The 19,903-nt window shown below is 36.8% G+C and overlaps 1 protein-coding gene across 3 annotated transcripts in view; it reads right to left on the reverse strand.

The window, feature by feature from the left end:
* LOC150076711 (rho GDP-dissociation inhibitor 1-like) overlaps nucleotides 1-19,903 on the reverse strand; it is a 74,808-nt gene that overhangs the window by 30,646 nt on the left and 24,259 nt on the right. For all 3 annotated transcript variants that reach the window (XM_090386214.1, XM_090386212.1, XM_090386213.1), the window contains exon 3: nucleotides 18,049-18,132. In XM_090386214.1, coding sequence (XP_090242340.1) covers nucleotides 18,049-18,132 — 84 coding nt within the window. The remainder of the gene's footprint in view (nucleotides 1-18,048; nucleotides 18,133-19,903) is intronic.

Consider the following 19,903-nt stretch of genomic DNA (forward strand, 5'->3'; position numbering starts at 1 on the left):
TGAAAGAGGTAACTACCATTAGGGGTAAAGGGAAGGGTTATTGCTTCCGTAAAGGCGACTACGATGGACTGAGACAGTATTTAAATTCTATACAGTGGGACCAACTGATGATGTTACCAACAACAAATTCAAAATGGGAAGCATTCAAAGAACTTATCTTGGAAGCTACTAGGCTTTACATACCAACTAAGAAATATTGTTCAAGGTTTAGGCCAAAATGGATGTCAGATGAACTAATGAGGCATATGGCAGAGAAGAAAAATGCATGGGATACTTACAAATTAACACATGACACAGAAGCCTATGATAGATACAAGTTGATATGCAACCAAGTTACAAAGGAGGTTAGGCAGGCGAAGGCAGATTACGAGAAATCCTTGGCAAGGGATGCAAAGAAAAACAGCAAAGAGTTCTTTACTTATGTAAACTCTAGAAGGAAGGGGATGAATCAGATTGGTCCACTTGATATTGATGGGTCAACTGTTGATGATCCTGCTCAGGTAGCTAACAAACTAAATAAATATTTTGCATCGACATTCACACATGAGGAGTTACTCAGCAAGGGGAATGCCAGAGGTGTATTCAACTCTAGCAGTAAGCTACAGAATCTTGAAATAACTGGGAGTAAAGTGGAGGAGAAACTGTTGAAGATAAACACAAGAAAGGCACCCGGGGTGGATGGGATCTATCCAGTTATATTAAAGGAGGCAGCAAAGGAAGTAAGCAAACCCTTAGCCATAGTTATGAGAGCTTCCTTGGACTCAGGGGAGGTACCCATGGACTGGAAATGTGCAAATGTGACCCCAATTCACAAAGGAGGATCAAAGGCTGAAACAAGTAATTATAGACCTGTGAGCTTAACTTCTGTTCCAGGAAAATTAATGGAGGCACTGGTTAAAGAAGCACTGCAGGATCATTTAGACAAGACTTCAGTTATAGCTCAGACACAGCATGGTTTTGTTAAGGGGAAGTCTTGCCTGACCAACTTGATTGGATACTATGATGCAGTCACAAAAGAGCTGGATGCAGGGAATAACTTTGATATTATATACTTGGATCTTAGAAAGGCTTTTGATACTGTTGCACATGGAAGACTGCTACACAAATTGGAGCAGTGTGACATTGGAGGCAAATTGCTGCTATGGATAAAGGGGTGGTTGAGGGGGAGAAGACAGAGAGTGGTAATCAATGGACACTGCTCATCGTGGACTGATGTTATTAGTGGAGTCCCTCAGGGCTCAGTGTTGGGTCCATTATTGTTTTCTGTATTTATAAATGATATTGATGATGGTATATCGGACTTAATGTCCAAGTTTGCAGACGATACAAAGGTTGGCAGGGTTGTCAAGGACACTACTGACACTATACTGCTGCAACAGGATCTGGAAAGGTTGAGCAGATGGGCTGAGAGGTGGCAAATGAAGTTTAACATTGACAAATGTAAAGTACTACACATGGGAAACAGCAACCCCAGAGCAACGTATCAACTCTGTGGTACTACACTGACAGTTGTAGAGAATGAAAGGGACTTGGGGGTGGTTGTGCAGGCAGATATGAAGTTCTCTGAGCAGTGCAGACGGGCTGCAAGAGTAGCTCATGGAGTATTGTCAATGATATACAGGAATTTTTCCAGCAGGGATAAGGAGGTGATTATTCCATTGTATAAGGCGATGGTCAGGCCACACCTAGAGTACTGTATACAGGTCTGGAGGCCTCATTTCAAGAAGGATGTAGAGCTGCTGGAACGAGTACAGAGAAGGGCAACAAGATTAGTGAATGGAACAAAGGGGTGCTCTTACGAAGAAAGGCTTAAGTTTTGCAAATTACAGTGTCTGGAGACTAGGCACCAGCGAGGTGATCTGATAGAGGTGTATAAAGCCTTGAATGGTTTAAGCATGCTCAATGCTGATGGGATTCTTCCTCTAGCTCAGAAAAATCACCTGAGAGGGCATAAATTCAAATTGAGGAAAGACAGATGTAGGATAGACGTGCGGAAATTTGCCTTTAGCCAGCGGGTGGTTGGTTGGTGGAACAGACTTCCATCCCTTGTGGTGGAGGTTGATAGCCTAAATAAGTTTAAGGCTCAGCTGGACAGGTATTTTGAACGAACAGAGGGGTGAAGTGGAAGTGGGTTTTTTTTTTTTTTTTTTGGCTGATGCTGCATAAGCTTGCTTTCTTGCATCAAATGCCTCTACTAATGCTAATGCTAATGCTAAAAACGGTGTTCGCAGGCCGGCCGCTAGTTAGTACACCGGACTGAACCTATTGGTAACTCTCTAGGAAGCTTCCGGATCAGCTAGTGTATAATCTTGCTACCTCTACTCTGCCAGATAGTGACTGGAGGGAGTCCGAGTAGTGTGTATGCGGGGAGCATTGTCGAGGCCACGTTATGTCAAGGATCTGGGTATATTCTTACCACATGTACGCCATATCCAAAAATTTCATTACTTCATACAGCATGTCCCACCCACTTTTTCTTACTATTGAATACACCATGAATTGTCAAAATAATAGAGCAAGCTTATCTGCGAAAAGATCTAAACCTCCCAAGGACTTCCTAATTCATTTCACAAATATACGTGGTCTCAATTCTAATCTCAACGATGTCCATTTCCACTTGCAGTCTTCCAAACCCCATGTACTTTTTCTGACTGAATCCCAGTTATCAGTTGATTCAACTACTGCTCATCTCAGATGTCCAAATTATTTGCTGTATGATTCCTTTTGCCTCAAAGGTGGTACTTGTGCATATGTCCGTTCTGATATTCCCTGTCAGAGACTTGGCAATTTGGAATCTCCTCTCTTTGATCTTCTCTGGCTTAAAATCTCTCTACCTCATTGTGTAAAATTCATCTGTTGTCTCTACCGTTCTCCCAACTCCACTAATCACTTGGAGCTCTTTGACTTCCTCTCTTTGCAACTTGACTTTCTCCAGTCCAACTTTCCTAACAGTGAGGTAATTTTCCTTGGTGATTTTAACGTTCACAACTCCAGCTGGCTTCCGTTTTCTAGTCACACCGACCCAGCAGGTCGAGATGCTGAGGCTTTTGCAATTACTAATGACCTAGCACAGATTGTTCCTTTACCTACAAGAATACCGGACAATCCTAATCATACAACCAATACGCTTGATCTTTTTCTCACAAACAACCCTTCTAAGTACAAGGTTGAAGTGAGAGGTCCTTTAGGCACTTCAGATCACAACTTGGTGATTGTCTCTTCTCCAATGGAACCTTTATCTCATGCCTATTCCCAACATCGTATTGTTTGGCATTACAAGAATGCAAATTGGGATGACCTGCGAGACTTCTTTTCCTTGGTCTGATTACTGTTTCACAACTTCTGATGTCAACGTTTGCTCAGATCGTGTCAGTGAAATTATTCTTGCAGGAATGGAATCCTTTATCCCACACTCCACTTTAAAATCTCGTCCTTTATCTAAACCTTGGTTTTCCAATAAATGTGCTAAGGCTGTCCAAGAGAAGAACGTTGCATATCGTAATTGGCTTGTTTCTAATTCTTCAGTTTCATTTTCTGCCTACACCAAAGCTCGCAACAATTGTAAAGCAGTTATTAATCAGTCCAAACTAGAGTTTGAACAGGCTAAGAGTAGAAAACTTGCTTCTTGCCCTAATGGTAGCCGAGCATTCTGGTCTCTTGCCAAAGCTATTGGCCGCAACTTTTGCCCATCTCTGCTCCCACCTCTGTCCAAACCAGATGGTTCTGTTGTCACTTCAGCCAAGGATAAAGCTGACCTGCTAGCATCCCATTTTTCTTCGAGCTCATGTATTAATGATCTTGGTAAAACACCTCCCACCATTCCTAACACGCTCCATTCAATGCCTCCTGTGGTCTTCCGTCAAAAGGATATCAGAAGGGTTTTGATGAATCTTGATGCTAAGAAAGCTCCAGGTCCTGATGGTATTTCTCCACTTGTTCTCAAAACCTGTACTCCTGAACTTACTCCTATTCTTTGCCGCCTTTTTTCACTTTCTTATTCCAAAGGTGTTTTTCCTTCTGCTTGGAAATTTGCTCATATCCAGCCAGTTCCTAAAAAGGGTGACAAATCCCTCCCATCCAATTATCGTCCCATTGCAATTACTTCTACTCTTTCTAAAGTAATGGAGAAATCAATTAACCGCCAACTCTTAAACTACCTAGAAACCTTCCGTCTGATCAACGATCGCCAGTATGGATTCCGTCAGTGTCGATCCACTGGTGATATTCTGGCTTATGTTACCCATTTATGGACTAATTCAATGGAAAGGTTCGGTGAAACACAAGTAGTTGCTCTTGACATCTCAAAGGCTTTTGATCGTGTTTGGCATAAAGGTCTTCTAAACAAGCTTCCATCTTATGGTTTGCCAACTGTTTTTAGTAATTGGTTATCCAGTTTTCTCTCTGATCGCTCACTGAGGGTGATGGTAGATGGCTCTCTGTCTTCTAACTTCTCCACTAATGCCGGTGTCCCCCAAGGTTCAGTTCTTTCCCCCACTCTTTTCCTCTTGTATATCAATGACCTTCTTCCATTGACTGGAAATCCTATCCATAGTTTTGCCGATGATAGCACATTGCATTCAACTTTCCATTTTGAGAAACCTTGTCCAGCTCAATCAGCTTCAAGTTCTCGAAAATTTCCTGCCAATTCCTTAAATGCCGATCTTCAGGTAATTCTCCAGTGGGGCAAAGACAACTTAGTTGATTTCAACCCTTCTAAAACTCAATCTTGTCTTATATCTCGCAAAAAGGATTCTTCTGCTCCTATGCTTATCTTTAGTGACACTCCGATTTCTAGGCAAAATGATATATCTCTTTTAGGGATTACCCTGACTTCTAATCTCTCTTGGCACAAGCATTACAAATATTGCTTCTTCTGCATCTAAAAAACTTGGTTTTCTCTTTCGCTCTCGGCGTTACTTTTCTTCCAAACAGCTGCTCACTCTGTATAAATCGCAAATCCGCCCTGCCATGGAATATTGTTCCCACATCTGAGGTGGTGCCCCCAAAACCTCTCTCAGGCTTCTTGATTCCATTCAGAAGAGGGCAGTTAGGTTAATTAATGATTCATCTCTAACAGAGTCTCTCCACTCGCTTTCTCATAGACGCACTGTTTCTGCTGCATGCCTCTTCTACAGATACTTCCATGGGCACTGTTCTTCTGAATTGGCTTCTATAATTCCCACTCTCTCTTTCAAAACAGTCCGAACACGTGCCGCCACCAGCCAACATCCATTTACTGTCCAACTTCAAACCCACAGAACCAACTTTTCATCTTCCTCATTTATTCATTCAACTGCCGTTTTCTGGAACAACCTTCCTTCATACGTATTTCCTGAAAATTACAATCTACAGAAGTTCAAGTCCAATATCAACAAATATCTTCTTTCGTCTTCTCAACCTCCAACCCAAGCACGGTACTAAGTACTATAGGTTATAATACCTCTCGTGTTTGGGGTTCTCATAAAAAAAAAAAAAAAAACTTTACTTATCCCATGATACCAAGATTTTTCCTTACATGTAATATGGTCGTCTTTGCTTCCATCTGTTAGTTTCACTTATTTTTTTTTTAAAACTCATTTCTAAAGATTCTAATTTTTGATCAATTCCTTTATTTCTTAACCACAGAAAAGTTATATTTATTTTTGTCTTTTGACTGATTTCTCTTTTGTTTCGTATGAATCTGTTTAACTGGCTCTTGCACTTCCTCCTTTACTTAATCATTTATATTTAAGTATCTATTCCCAGATACATAAAATTTCTAAGCTTTTCCAATTTTCTTTTGGTTATTTAGTCTACACCCTAAATTTTCTTCCTTCCTCTTAATATTCACAACTTTTGTTTCTGTGCAGCTAATTTTCATGAAAAATCTACAACCTTTCATCTAATTTATTCAGAAATTTCAGATTTTCCAAGCTAATATTTGACAAACATAACTTCATTCACTTATAATAGAAATCAAATTTTTATATCAATCACCATAACTTTCTTTTATTAATCTGGCAGTGGTTGTGAGGAACCTGTAAGGTCCCTCAGAAAAGAATCATTATGCAAAAATTATCAATTCAAGTATAATAACTGAAAATTTCTCTAATGTAACTATGAAGACAATTTTACTAGAATAGTTTTTTAAATGAAATAGTTGAAACAGCTTGCAATAGCATGAAAGCAAGTGTGACTGTTCTTGCAATTTTTTTTTTAACAGTTGCATTGCACCTCCTGGTGCTTCCAAAAATAAATATATTTGTATATATGTGTGAGTGCATGTATTTTTAATATCTACAGAAGACTCTCGATTTTCTGGGATCAGATTAACTGGGACATTTCAAGACTACAAATTTAAAAAAAAAAAAAAAAAAAAAACAACCAGAAATCATAATCATAAAATTCAAGTAATACATGTAATTAGAATAGGAATAAACGTATGTTTTGCAAGTCGCAAACCCCTGCTGTCTTCACACCTGCCACTCAAAAAAAAAAACAAAAAAAAAGAGATAAATATTTAGTTTTATTTCTTTTTAGTGCATTGCGTTGATTGTTGTGTTCTGTCACACTGCAAAAAGTCAATTTTGTTTCATTATTTATGTCAGGGACGGCAAAATTTTTTTTATAGTAAATATTTTTTCTGTTTAGAAATCGCAATAATGATGGGTAAATGCAAAAGAGTTGTGTTTTCAATTAAACAAAAACCTGAAATTATTCAAAAGTTTGAAAACGTTAAATCTTTAATGAACCATTATAATGTTGGTGACCAAACCATACGCGACATCATAAAAAATAAAAGGAAGCATCGTATTGGACACATGAATAGTGAACAAAAACCTGAAATTATTCAAAAGTTTGAAAACGTTAAATCTTTAATGAACCATTATAATGTTGGTTAAATCTTTAATGAACCATTATAAACTTACCACACACATGAGTAGTGTGTGGTTAGTTTTTTTTTGTTTTTTTATCGATTGCCATATTTTATGTAGGTTGCTGAATATTTTTCGATACAGTAAGTCCCTGATTTATGTAACTTGGACTTAAGCAAATTTTTTTTTTTTTTTAGGATTGTCAAATTTCAATCAATAACGACAATCAAATTGCAAAAGTGAGCACGCACAAATTGCAAGTGAGATAAGGAGTAATAAGCTTAATATATGACTGAAGATTCCAGTGAAGGGGACACACATTTCACCATAATAACATAAAACCCACAGAATTCCAGCTATCAGTATTATTGCAAGTGCAATAAGATCAACTTTATTACCTGTTTATAATGAATTACGCTAACAGGAAAGTCCAATAAACCAGAAACCGCAAATTGTCTTTGTTTTATAGTAGTGACCTCCAGAAATGTGCTTTAGTAAAATGTGAGCTTGCATGGGGTGATAATAGTGAGTTTTCGCCTTAACACTGTGAAGTTCTTTTCAGAAAATTTAATTTTGATCGTTATCGTGGTGCCGACTATGAGAATAAATGACAGCTGTACTAGTAAATCTACCAAGATAAGGAAAGCAATCAAGTTGGATCAGAAAATTAAAATAATAAGGATGCATGAAAATGGTCAAACATTAACAATTATCGCGCAGAATTCAGATGTGTCAACGGTGAACACAATAATAAAGGGCAAAGACAGAATACGAGAAGCAGTGAAGGGATCGGCACCAATGAAGTAAACTATAATAACCAAGGCTACAAAATAAATACAGTATCAGTTTTTACAGTACAATAACATGCATTTTTTCTTCCTTTTATGTTTTCTTCAATTTATTTGCATTTTTTATTTTTACTTTATTAGTATTTTGATGTACTATTTTTACTTTACAGTTCTCCCACTTTCTATTGGCTTGGTAATTCAGCCCATAATTCTAATAATTCATCTTTTATTAATCTGGCAGTGGTTGTGAGGAACCTGTAAGGTCCCTCAGAAAAGAATCTTTTTGCAAAAATTATCGATTCAAGTATAATAACTGAAAATTTCTCTAATGTAACTATGAAGACAATTTTACTGGAATAGTTTTTCAAGTGAAATAGTTGAAACAGCTGAAAAAAGTTGAAATAGTTGAAACTTTAGGATATTAACATTCTTTCACCTTTCACAAATCTGCTACACTTCTTTTTCTACTTTCCACACCCTTCTAGTTAGTGGCAGCACTTTGTGTAACTTTCACATCCATCTATGCATACTTTATTCAATATATTAATACCAAGCTTACATATACTCTTGCATCCTTTAATGCTGCTTTGCGCTTTTAGGTGCATCTGCCATACCTTATTTATTAGCATTATTTTTTGTTGAAACCATTTCATCATATGTACGAGGGGCATTCAAAAATAAGTTACGCCGGCCAATACCCCTTGGTATAATTGCGCAACAAATGTGCCACCTGCATGGAATGGAGTTCATATCGTGTGCCCCCTGGTAAGTGAGTTTCGTTAACATAGCGGTAATAGTTGTGTAGGAGCAAGCGTTCATAATGGCACGCCAGCTAGAATGTTACTCCAAGTTTGAGGTATGCGGAACAGTATGATTTTTGTGGACGAAACGTCCGAATTGTTCCGAGATTCATCATGAAATAACAGCGCTGTATGGGGAAAATGCAATGTCGCATCCAGCCATAGCGAAGTGGTGCCGGCAGTTTGAAAGTGGTCACACAGAACTGATGGATGCTGATAGAAAAGGAAGACCATCAATGTCGACCACTGCAGACTCGATGCAAGTTGATGAAATGATTCACAATAATCAAAGACTGACAGTTGCAGAAATGGCAAAGGAGTTGGATATTTTGATAGGTAGTGTTCATTCCATCGTCTGTGAACGTCTTGACTATCGCAAATTGTGTGCACGATGGGTTCCTCATTCACTGATAGACGAACACAAAAGTCAACATTTTTTGTCTTCTCTAGCCTTCCTTCAACACTATTCCATGGAAAGCCATGACTTCTCAAGCTACATCATCATCACTGGCGATGAAATGTGGGTGCACCATTTCACCCTAGAAAAAAGAGAGCGTCTATGGAATGAAGAGACACAACATCGACTATGGGAAGAATTTCAAAGTTGCACCATAAGCAGGAAAGGTCATGGCCACTGTGTTTTTCAACAGTGAAGGAGTTGTTTACACGGAATCTATGGCAAAAGGCACAATTAATGCTGCCTCATACTGCCAAACATTATGGTCTTTGCAAACAGCCATGAAAAACAAGAGACCTGGAAAGTTAAGCAAAGGTGTTGTTCTCGTTCAGGACAATGCCATGCCACACAATACAAGCACAACATGACACTTGCTCCAAAGTTTTGGATGGAAGGTATGGCAACATCCGCTGTATAGTCTTTCGCCTTGCGACTATCAGATCTTCGGCAAGCTGAAAGAACATCTAGGGGAACAACGATTTGCAAACGATGAGCAGGTGCATACAGCAGTTCAACGGTGGCTGAATGACCAAGGAGTGGATTTCTATCAACAGGGAACTGAACATTAAGTCACACGTTCCAAGAAGTGTTTACACCAATTCAGTGACTATGTGGAAAAGTAGTGCAAGGTATGTGCTTTCTATTGAATAATGTCACATACCTCAATAAATATCTCTTGGGCTACAATGGTCACGGGTAACTTATTTTTTGAATTACACTCATAACTTTTTTTAAACATTTCCTTTAAGAGGTTACATTTAATATGCATTTTCATATATTAGACAGGAAAATGTTTGAAGGTATTCATCGCCGCCTTTGTGAACATGGGACCGCTACACCTCGTGCTGTGACAGAGGATGACCAAGATCTACAACTCCTCAAGTAGAGGAGGAGATTTTGGATGTTGTGCATGCCATTCCTGGAATCAGCACATGTAGAATAGCAATGCAACTGGCTGTTCAACGTTCGACTATTTGGAGAGTGTTGCAAGAACACCAACTGTATCCTTACCATCTGCAATGGGTACAGGCCTTTTCTCCAGCAGATTACCCTGTGTGAGTAATGTTCTGCCAGTGGTTCTTGCAGCAGTGTGGTACAACTCCTCACTTTCCTGTCTTAGTGATATTCACAGATGAAGCACAGTTCACACGAGACAGAATCCAAAACATTCACAATCAGCATATATGGGCTGAGGAAAACCCACATGCAATTCTTCCATCACATCACCAACAGTGGTTCAACCTCAACACCTGGGCGGGTGTTTTTGGTGATATGTTATTTGGGCCACATGTACTTCCAAACAAACACACAGGGCAGGCATGCAAGACATTCTGGTTAATAACTCAGGAACCAAGCATTTCCAGAACTATGTTGATATAAAATATTTTTATTGTCTAAATATGAAGAACTCATTCCTGAAGTTATGCCGTGTATTTTTGAGACACCCTGTATATAGAGCAAAGCCAATCAAAATCATAATAATTCCATATCTACAAAATACAAAATATGGAAAAATACCAAATTTTACCAGTTTTTATTGAAATAGGCTTACATCGAAAGGCACGTCATCATGCAGCTAGCACCTCTCAATATATGCCATCAATAACAACTTATGCTATCTCTTTCTGCTAGTTACATGCCAGCCTAACCATATGATGATATACTAAATATGGTATAAATAATAGTATTAAATTTTAATTAGATTATGCAAAGCTGAACTTTGAGCTGATAATAGTTCATATTATAATCAGTTATCTGAAATTACATAATATGAAAATAACGGCAGACTGGCAAAAATAACCGATAACCAAACCCTACAGATAGCCAAAAAATGAACAGGTGAATAGCAAGGCAACAGCATAAAACAATATCTAGGCGAAAGGAATAGGTGCAAGGATAGAAATAGTACCTCAATCTCCCTCGAATTGCTCTAATAGATTTTGAGACATAAGATATTAGAGTTAGATAGTATATAGATAAAAGCAAAGGCAAAGAAAATGAATAGTATTAGTAACGGCCGCATGGTGCAAGAAAGCCTATGGCTTATGCTGCAAAAGCCAAAAAAAAAAAAAAAAAAAAAAAAAAAAAACCGAACAAAACAATGATAAAAATAAAAAAATACTAATAATTAATAAAAAAAAAAAAAGGAAATTAAACCTATCATCCTATGTGCTTCCCTTACCCGAAAGTACTATCCAGATGACCTTTGAATTTCCCCAAACTGTCGGCCTCTACCACCCATGAAGGCAACTTATTCCAGTAATTTATAACTCGCTGGCTAAAATAAAACTTCCTGCAGTCCAATCTAAACATTTCCCCTCGTAACTTGAATTTATGTCCCCTAGTTCTAGCATCATTTATAATCTTGAAAATTTTGTCCTCATTCATTTTACTGATGCCTCTCAGAGCCTTAAACACCTCAATCAAATCTCCTCTAAGGTGTCTAGTTTCCAAACTCTGCAACCCACATATTCGAAGTCTTTCTTCATAAGGATGCCCTTTTTCCGATCTCACCAGGCGAGTTACCCGTCTTTGCACCCTTTCAAGAAGCTCGATGTCTTTCTTTAGGTGCGGTCTCCATACTTGAACACAGTATTCCAAGTGTGGTCTAACATAAGCCTTATATAATGGGATTATCACGTCCCTATCTCTACTTGCAAAAGTTCGATAGATCATCAATAGGACACCATGGGCTTTCCTTGCAACCTGTTTACAATGCTCAGAGAATTTCATGTCTGACCGCATCATAACACCCAAGTCTCTTTCCTATCATACTGGGTTTAGTTGAACTCCACCAAGTGAATAAGTTATTTTGGGATTACTGTTTCTCAGGTGTAATACCTTACACTTTGTTGGATTAAAGCATAGATGCCATTTTTCTGACCATTCCTGAAGTCTATCTAGGTCTCTCTGAAGAAGCTCAGTTTCACAGTGATCATTAACTACTCTACCAATTTTAACATCATCTGCAAATTTAGACATCATGCCCTCTATCCCTTCATCAATGTCGTTTATGAAAATTAAAAACAACAGTGGTCCTAATACTGATCCTTGGGGAACCCCACTTCTTACATCAACCCAATCTGAGGAATAGCCATTTATCACAACCCTCTGCCTCCTGCCCTGAAGCCATCCTTCTATCCATCTAAGGATTTTCCCAGTGATTTTAACCTGTTCCAGCTTATAAAGCAACCGCTCATGTGGGACTGAGTCAAAAGCTTTGCTGAAATCGAAATAAACAATGTCAAAATTATTCCCTAAATCCAGCTCGTGAGTGACCCTTTCGAAATAGCGAACCAGATTTGTTAAACATGATTTTCCCTTTACAAAACCATGCTGAGTATCCTTGAGAATTTCAATTCGATCCAAATGATCCTGAATTCCACCCTTGATCATTGCCTCCACGATTTTCCCTACTACTGAAGTCAGACTGACAGGTCGATAATTTCCAACTTCACTTTTAGAGCCACCCTTATGTATGGGAGATACATTTGCACTTTTCCAATCCAAGGGAATCTCCCCAGTGATGCTCGCATAATTAACCTCAATGGTTCAATTCACTCGCTTGCTGCCTCCCTTAAGATTATAGGGTATATTCCATCAACTCCAGGAGCCTTACTGGTCTGTAGGCTTGAAAGTTTTTTCATTAAATGATCTTGTGAAATTTCAATATCATTAATTACATATTTTTTAACTTCGCTCCCACAATTTCCCATTGCCACAAAAGGTTTTTCATTTGTAAATATTGATGCAAAATAACTCATCTGCAACGGCAGCTGGTGTATTTAATACTATCCACTTTCCCTTACGTAAAGATCCGATCCGGTTTGTCCTGCTCTTCTTGGCATTTATATTTTATATATGTGAAGAATTCTTTATCCCCCTCTTTGCTCTGTTTCTAGTGATTTCCCATAAACTGCCTTTGCCTGTCGAACCTTTTCTGTGGCTCTATTAGAGATCACCTTGTAGCTGTTATAGGCTTCAGTACTTTTTATTGCTCTGTAACCTTTCCATGCCACCTTTTTCTGCTCAAGTAATGTGGCAACTTCACTATTCATCCAACTTGGAACCCTACTCGTGGAGTATTTTTTTAATGGTATATACGCATTCAAGGCATCTGTGATTAATGTTTTAAAAAGCGTACCACAGTTCAAATGTATTCATCTTCTGCACGATATCTACCCAGTTAATAGAGGCCATGTAGTACCTTAAGGCATGATAATTTCCTTTTCTGAAATTAAAACCATTCCTTTGCCTTTTACTTCTGCTATCTCTCTCGTCATCATCCACCGTAGAACTCCGTGATCACTTCCTGCTACTGATTCCTCTACTGTCAGCCCTGTTATGTCATCTGATTCATGGGTAGTGATGATGAGGTCTAGGACATTCTTTTCTCTAGTACTTTCCCTAACATGTTGATACAAATAACAGTCATCTAGTTGATTTAAAAATTTTGTTCCCCATGTCGAGTTTACTTCCCATTTACTCCAATCAATTAGGGGCAAATTGAAATCACCCATAATAAGGCATTGACGCTTACTTGCACATTCCATTTGCATTACTCCTACTCGCATTATACCTTTGTTTCCAACTATCTCACACCATACAGACTCTATACTAGCAAATGTCTGAATGTCTGAAGGGAAAGCTATCGTCGCACTCAGAATATAAACTACTTTGGAAAATTACCGGGATGTAAAGCCCCGTCCCTCAGCAGGGTTCCTGGTAATTCGTAGTGTAAAAAAGCATATACGTATTATAATTAAACGAATTATGTTTCAGAAGTAAAGTTATAATTAAAAGACAGAATAATTAAAATTGCGTGCATCAAGTACTGAGTGACAGTCTTAAAGAACAAAGCAATCCTTACCAATGCATCAGAACTTACAAAAAATGCAGATAGACCCAAGCTGCTGCATGAAATGAAAGAAATTTCAAAGCTCTCTCTACTGTCAAATAAGATAACAGATCACTCTTCGTCCAATTAAAAACAATGTGGACAGCAGTGACCTCTGAACAAAAATCAAGTGCCAAAAAAAAAAAAAAAAAGAAAAAAAAAGCTACATAAACCAAACGTGAAATTGAAACATAAGCAACAGAAACCAATGGTGAAAAAAGAAACTTAAACCAATTACCATATAAAATGATGAAAAAACACCAAATATTAATACAGGTAGTTCTCGACTTTACGAGTTAATTCGTTCCTAGCACATGCTCGTAAAGCAAAAACTCGTAAAGTGAGAATTTATTTCCCATAGACATAAGGTTAAAAATAGGGTTCTCAACAATGAAATTAGTTAGCTAATTAGTTTATGTTTGTTTGTTTGTTATTTGGTTTTTAGGAGCATTAGCAACTAAGGCCATATTGCTCCGGGGATATGTGGTGGTCATTCCCTGACCTTTCTGCATCCTCCGTATTTGGTGGTCACGGGCTCGAACCCCAGTCTAATCAACAAGCGTGTGCTACGCACTGCTGCTCCTGCCCACCTGGCTATGGAGGCGCCTCACATTTAAGAGAGATAAATAGCTTAGTTATACAGCGAAAATTTCAACTTCTGCGATCTTGAAACGAATTACCAAAAAACAATGTGTTATTTGGTTCACATTATGATATTTTAACAATAGGATGGTGTCTCTGGAACTGATTAATATCGTAAAGCGGGGTAGACTATTGTATAGCTATGCACGTGGTTTGGAATGTAGTATTTATGAATGTTTAACATTCGTTTTTTGCAATTAATGTTCATATTTTCGATTTGTTGATACAGCCAGGCCTCGCATAACGCAAGTTTGATTAACGCGTATTTCAGTTACCGCTATTTGAAAAAATTATACCACTTTACACTTTACACTATGCAAATTTCCAGTTAATGCGATTTTTTTTTTTATGCGATAGTTGAAAAAGATTTGAATTGTGTGTTAAGCTTACCGCGCGTTGGATGGGCAATAAACAAACGTTTGCCTGCTGCCGCCTCAGTGTGTTCCATCCACCATCGGAAGAAGACATGTTACTTGTTTGTCTCCCGTTAAAGTCAATGCAGACTTGCATTTAAAAATTTAAATTTTTAAATGAGCCAGATGAAAATGTTACCGTGAAGGAGATAACGGTAAAAGAACTAGATGAAATCTTTCGTATCGCAGAGAACTTCAAACAAAAGGTTTGAGGTTCTCTGCGATATTTATTTCGCCAGGGCCCAGAGAAGATTGTCGTCAGCTATCAGAAATTGATTGATGAAAAGAGAAAGTCAACACTGTTGAAATATTTCCGCAACAGTCGTGTCTTCATTGTGTATTTTATGTCAGAGGTTCCCAAACATTTTCGGTTCACGGCGCCCTTAAGTGTCTAAGTAATTTTTTCATGGCACACCCAGACCAAAAGAAATACTTAACAGTTCCGTTTAGTAGTTAGGTCCAAACAACTTAATAAGAAATGTTGAAACTGTTAACTACCTCAAGCTAGTAGTTTGTGCGGTATCTAACAGATGTCGTGTATCGCTGTTTCCCTCGAAAATTTAAAATATTCCGCGGCACACAGTTTGGGAACCGCTGTTTTATGCAATAAACATTTAATTCCATAATTATTTTCATTATCTTTTACATTGTATACAGTTAAAAAGTTATTTAAAAGGTATTTTTAAAATTCTTTATAGACATTCCAGAAGGTCAAGGAACAATTATAATTTTTCCTATTGATTATTATATTCGATTAACGTGTTTTTGTTTTGCGCGATGCGCTCGCGGGACGAATTAATCGCGCTAATCGAGGCCAGCCTGTACTTGATAGTTGGAGAAAAAACTCGTAAACCTAGGAACTCGCAGAGCGAGAACTGCCTGTACTAAATATCAATGCAAAATATAAATTTACTCATAATTAAGAATAATTAAAATAAAAATTAATTCCTTCCCATAGAACAACTGTGGGTACTTTTTCAGAGTGTAAAACACAGATTAACAGTTCTATGGGAAGTGCCTAATATGTACTTATATACATAAGCTAAAAAGAAAACATCTCATTAGTATTTCCCTAGCTTTTTAACCACTGTATGAGGTTGAAATACTAATGATATGTCTTCTTTTTAGCTTATGTATATAAGTACATATTAGGCACTTCCCATAGAACTGTTGATCTGTGTTTTACACTCTGAAAAAGATGTACCCACAGTTGTTCTATGGAAAGGAATTAATTTTTAATTTTTATTTTAATTATTCTTAATTATGATTAAATTTATATTTTGTATTGGTATTTAGTATTAATATTTGGTGTTTTTTCACCATTTTATATGGTAATTGGTTTAAGTTTCTTTTTTCACCATTGGTTTCTGTTGCTTATATTTCAATTTCACGTTTGGTTTATGTAGCTTAATTTCTTTTTTTTTTTTTTTTTTTTTTTTTTGGCATTTGATTTTTGTTCAGAGGTCACTGCTGTCCACATTGTTTTTAATTGGATGACGAGTGATCTGTTATCTTATTTGACAGTAGAGGGAGCTTTGAAATTTCATTTTATGCAGCAGCTTGGGTCTATCTGCATTTTTTGTAAGTTCTGATGCACTGGTAAGGATTGCTTTGTTCTTTAAGACTGTCACTCAGAATTTGATACAGGCAATTTTAATTATTCTGTCTTTTAAATTTAACCTTACATCTGAAACATAATTCGTTTAATTATAATACGTACATGCTTCTTTACACTATGAATTACCAGGAACCCTGCTAAGGGACGGGGCTTTACACCCCGGTAATTTTCCAAAGTAGTTTATATTCATTTTCTTTGCCTTTGCTTTTATCTATATACTATCTAACTCTAATATCTTATGCCTCAAAATCTATTAGAGCAATTCAAGGGAGACTGAGGTACTATTTCTATCCTTGCACCCATTCCTTTTGCCTAGATATTGGTTTATGCTGTTGCTTTGCTATTCACCTGTTAATTTTTCTTAAGAAATACTGAATACAGTTGTGTATATATTTTAATCACGTTTATGTTTTTGGTTATCTGTAGGGTTTGGCTATCAGTTATTTTTGCCAGTCTGCCATTATTTTCATATTATGTCATTTCAGATAACTGATTATAATATGAACTATTATCAACTCAAAATTCAGCTTTGCATAATCTAATTAAAACTTAATACTATTATTTATACTATATTTAGTATATCATAATATGGTTAGGCTGGCATATAACTAGCAGAAACAGATAGCATAAGTTGTTATTGATGGCATATATTGAAAGGTGCTAGCCCCATGATGATGTGCCTTTCAATGTAAGCCTATTTCAATAATAACTGTTAGAATTTGGTATTTTTCTATATTTTGTAAATATGGAATGATTATGATTGGCTTTGCTCTATATATAGAGACTGATAGGGTGCTTTTGTAGGAGGCGCATCCATAGCCAGGTGGGAAGGAGCAGCAGTGCATAGCACACGCTTCTTGATTAGACCGGGGTTCAAGCCCGTCACCACCAAATACGGAGGATGTGAAAAGGTCAGCGAATTACCACCGCATATCCCGGAGCAATATAGCCTTAGTTGCTAATGCTGAAAATAACAAACAAACAAGGTCCTTTGTAGGTGGTGGATATTCACCTCCATTTTATGCTATATCTATTGAATTAAATAAATATTTGTTTTTTGTTTCACTGAAAATTATGTGCAAAAAAACACATTTTAAAATTTTCAATATTTTCATTAAAAAATTACATAATGATTAATGCAATCTGTTAACAAAAGGTTAAGTATTGGTATACTGCAGAAGAATTTTAAAAAAACACAATCTTTTTTTTCCAGAAATAAAAAAGAAATCTGAGTGCCTATCAGGTGCCATATGACTGTGTTTGTGTTTGTTACAATTTGAAGTGTGACAACTATGAGATTAAATGGTTCATGAAAATTATAAAGAGAAATGGAAATAAGGTGCAGCCCTGCTGAATTCTAAGTTTTAATTTAAACCGTTTTCTTTCAAATCCTCACTGCAAATTTGCCACTTTTATACAAATGTTTATTCCCTTTAAAAGATTATTCTTGTTGTCACATTTTTCTAAATTTGAAAAACATTCTTGGTAATGTTTCTTTTTCATGATCTGCTACTCACTTAAAAGAGGCAACTAATTAGAAATTTGAAACAAAGATATTTTGAAATTTATCTTAACTTACCTGTAAGGTGTAACACAAGATCAGGTTTTCCCTCAGCAATAAGGGCCAAATTCTTGACTATAACCCTGTTAGTATTTTCAGGTTCTAAAAAGTCAGTGTAAATCAATTAATACTTGGTTATAATAAATAAAAAATTACATATTAAAATTTAACACTTAAGTGGTCATGAAGGGTGTTAGAAACACCTGGTGATTTTTGAAATAATGCAACATCCAACCAATGAAGCTGTGATTTCCAGTACCTTTCAGAGACTATAAAAAGCAGATATAATTGTCAGTAAAAATTATTTTAGAGATAGCAAAAAGTCAAATGTTAAAGGGTTCCTGGAATTTTTGAGACATCTCAGGTGATCACTCAAAGAAGTTTAGTCTACTGCATATTGCAGGTGCCAAAATTGATTTGTAGCCCAAAATACAAATGGTTCTCACTGATTTTTTTTTTTTTGAAAAACAAAACAAAAAAAAAAAAGTTTTTTGTTACACAGTAATGGCACTGAGAGAAAAAATAAAAGTTAACTAACCACTGTTGTTTTCTAAAAATGGAGTTCAGCAATTTCCAAAAATGACACAAAAAAGGATATGCTTTCTATATAGCATATTCATTTATTAGAAAATTCAGTTAATTGAAAGAACATTTTTGTCTCATTTTTGTCCCACGAGAAATAAATTATTTTATTTTTTATTGTTAATACAAAGCTTAGTACAATCTGAATTAAAGTTTACTTTACTGTATCCCCCATCACAAAAATCATCATTCAAAAAAATCTTGCAATGGTAGAAAATTAAGTGAAGAGAGCATTACTATTCTATTATGTTGCAGAGCATATGAGCACAAAACTGAACCCACTTGCAACTGGAAAATGTTTAAGCCAAGATGTTTAAAGTAGTTAACTTCCATATGATTATAAAGTCAATAGGAGTTGCTTGGATTGCTATCAAAACTTTTTAGTTCTGATTATTGAGAGTGGATAGAAGAATGGCTTCAGAAAATAAGTATACTTTGATGATAGGTACAGTCGGTCCTCGTATAACACGTGTTTGCATTACACGAATTCGATCATACACGATTTATAAATAGGGGAACGTTATCTTATATAACACGAACCGAATTCGCTTATACACGATTCGCCTTTGTGTTTACAAGAAATGGCAGTCGAACGCGGAATCACCCCAACTGAACGCAACACGATAGGAATGAAGGAGATTCTGAAAATGTATTTATGTGTTTTATATCAGTGAAGGGGAAACACATTTCACCATAATAACGTAAAAACCGACACAATTCCAGCTATCGATATAATAGCAAATGCAATTAGATGGAGTTTACTACCAGTTTATAACAGATTCCACTAGTAGAAACGCAACTGGAAAATGTTTTTATTGTTTTATGGTAGTAACCCCTAGAAATGTGCTTTAGTAAAATGTGAGGTGTTAATAGTGTATCTCGGGCTTTACAGTGTTGTTTATTCAGTTGCTACACGCGCGCAGCGTTGTTTATGTGTATCAAGCGTGCCTCCTCGTTTTGTAATTGCGCTTTATTCCCTAAAAATTAGTAAAATACTAAAGGTGTGAAAAGGAAGCGTCCTGGCAAAGACACTGCAGATTCAGAGAGAGAAAAAAAAAGCAATATGGATAAACAGAGGCGGACTGGCTCAAAAATTCTTACCCGGGAAAATTTATAGTGGCCTCATACTACGGTTTATAGCCAAAATCACACCGGCCTCCGGCCCACCGTGGTTTCCCCCGTAAGGCAACTATCGTGCTATAGAGAAAAAATATGAAATTGTGAAACGCTTTGAGCGAAATGAAAGACCATGTGATATTGCACGTGCTACACACCTAAATGAGGCAACGTC

This window comes from Mastigoproctus giganteus, chromosome 12 (genome assembly GCF_048544385.1).
Source record: "Mastigoproctus giganteus isolate SK-2022 chromosome 12, ASM4854438v1, whole genome shotgun sequence".
Taxonomy (NCBI): Eukaryota; Metazoa; Arthropoda; class Arachnida; order Uropygi; family Thelyphonidae; genus Mastigoproctus; species Mastigoproctus giganteus.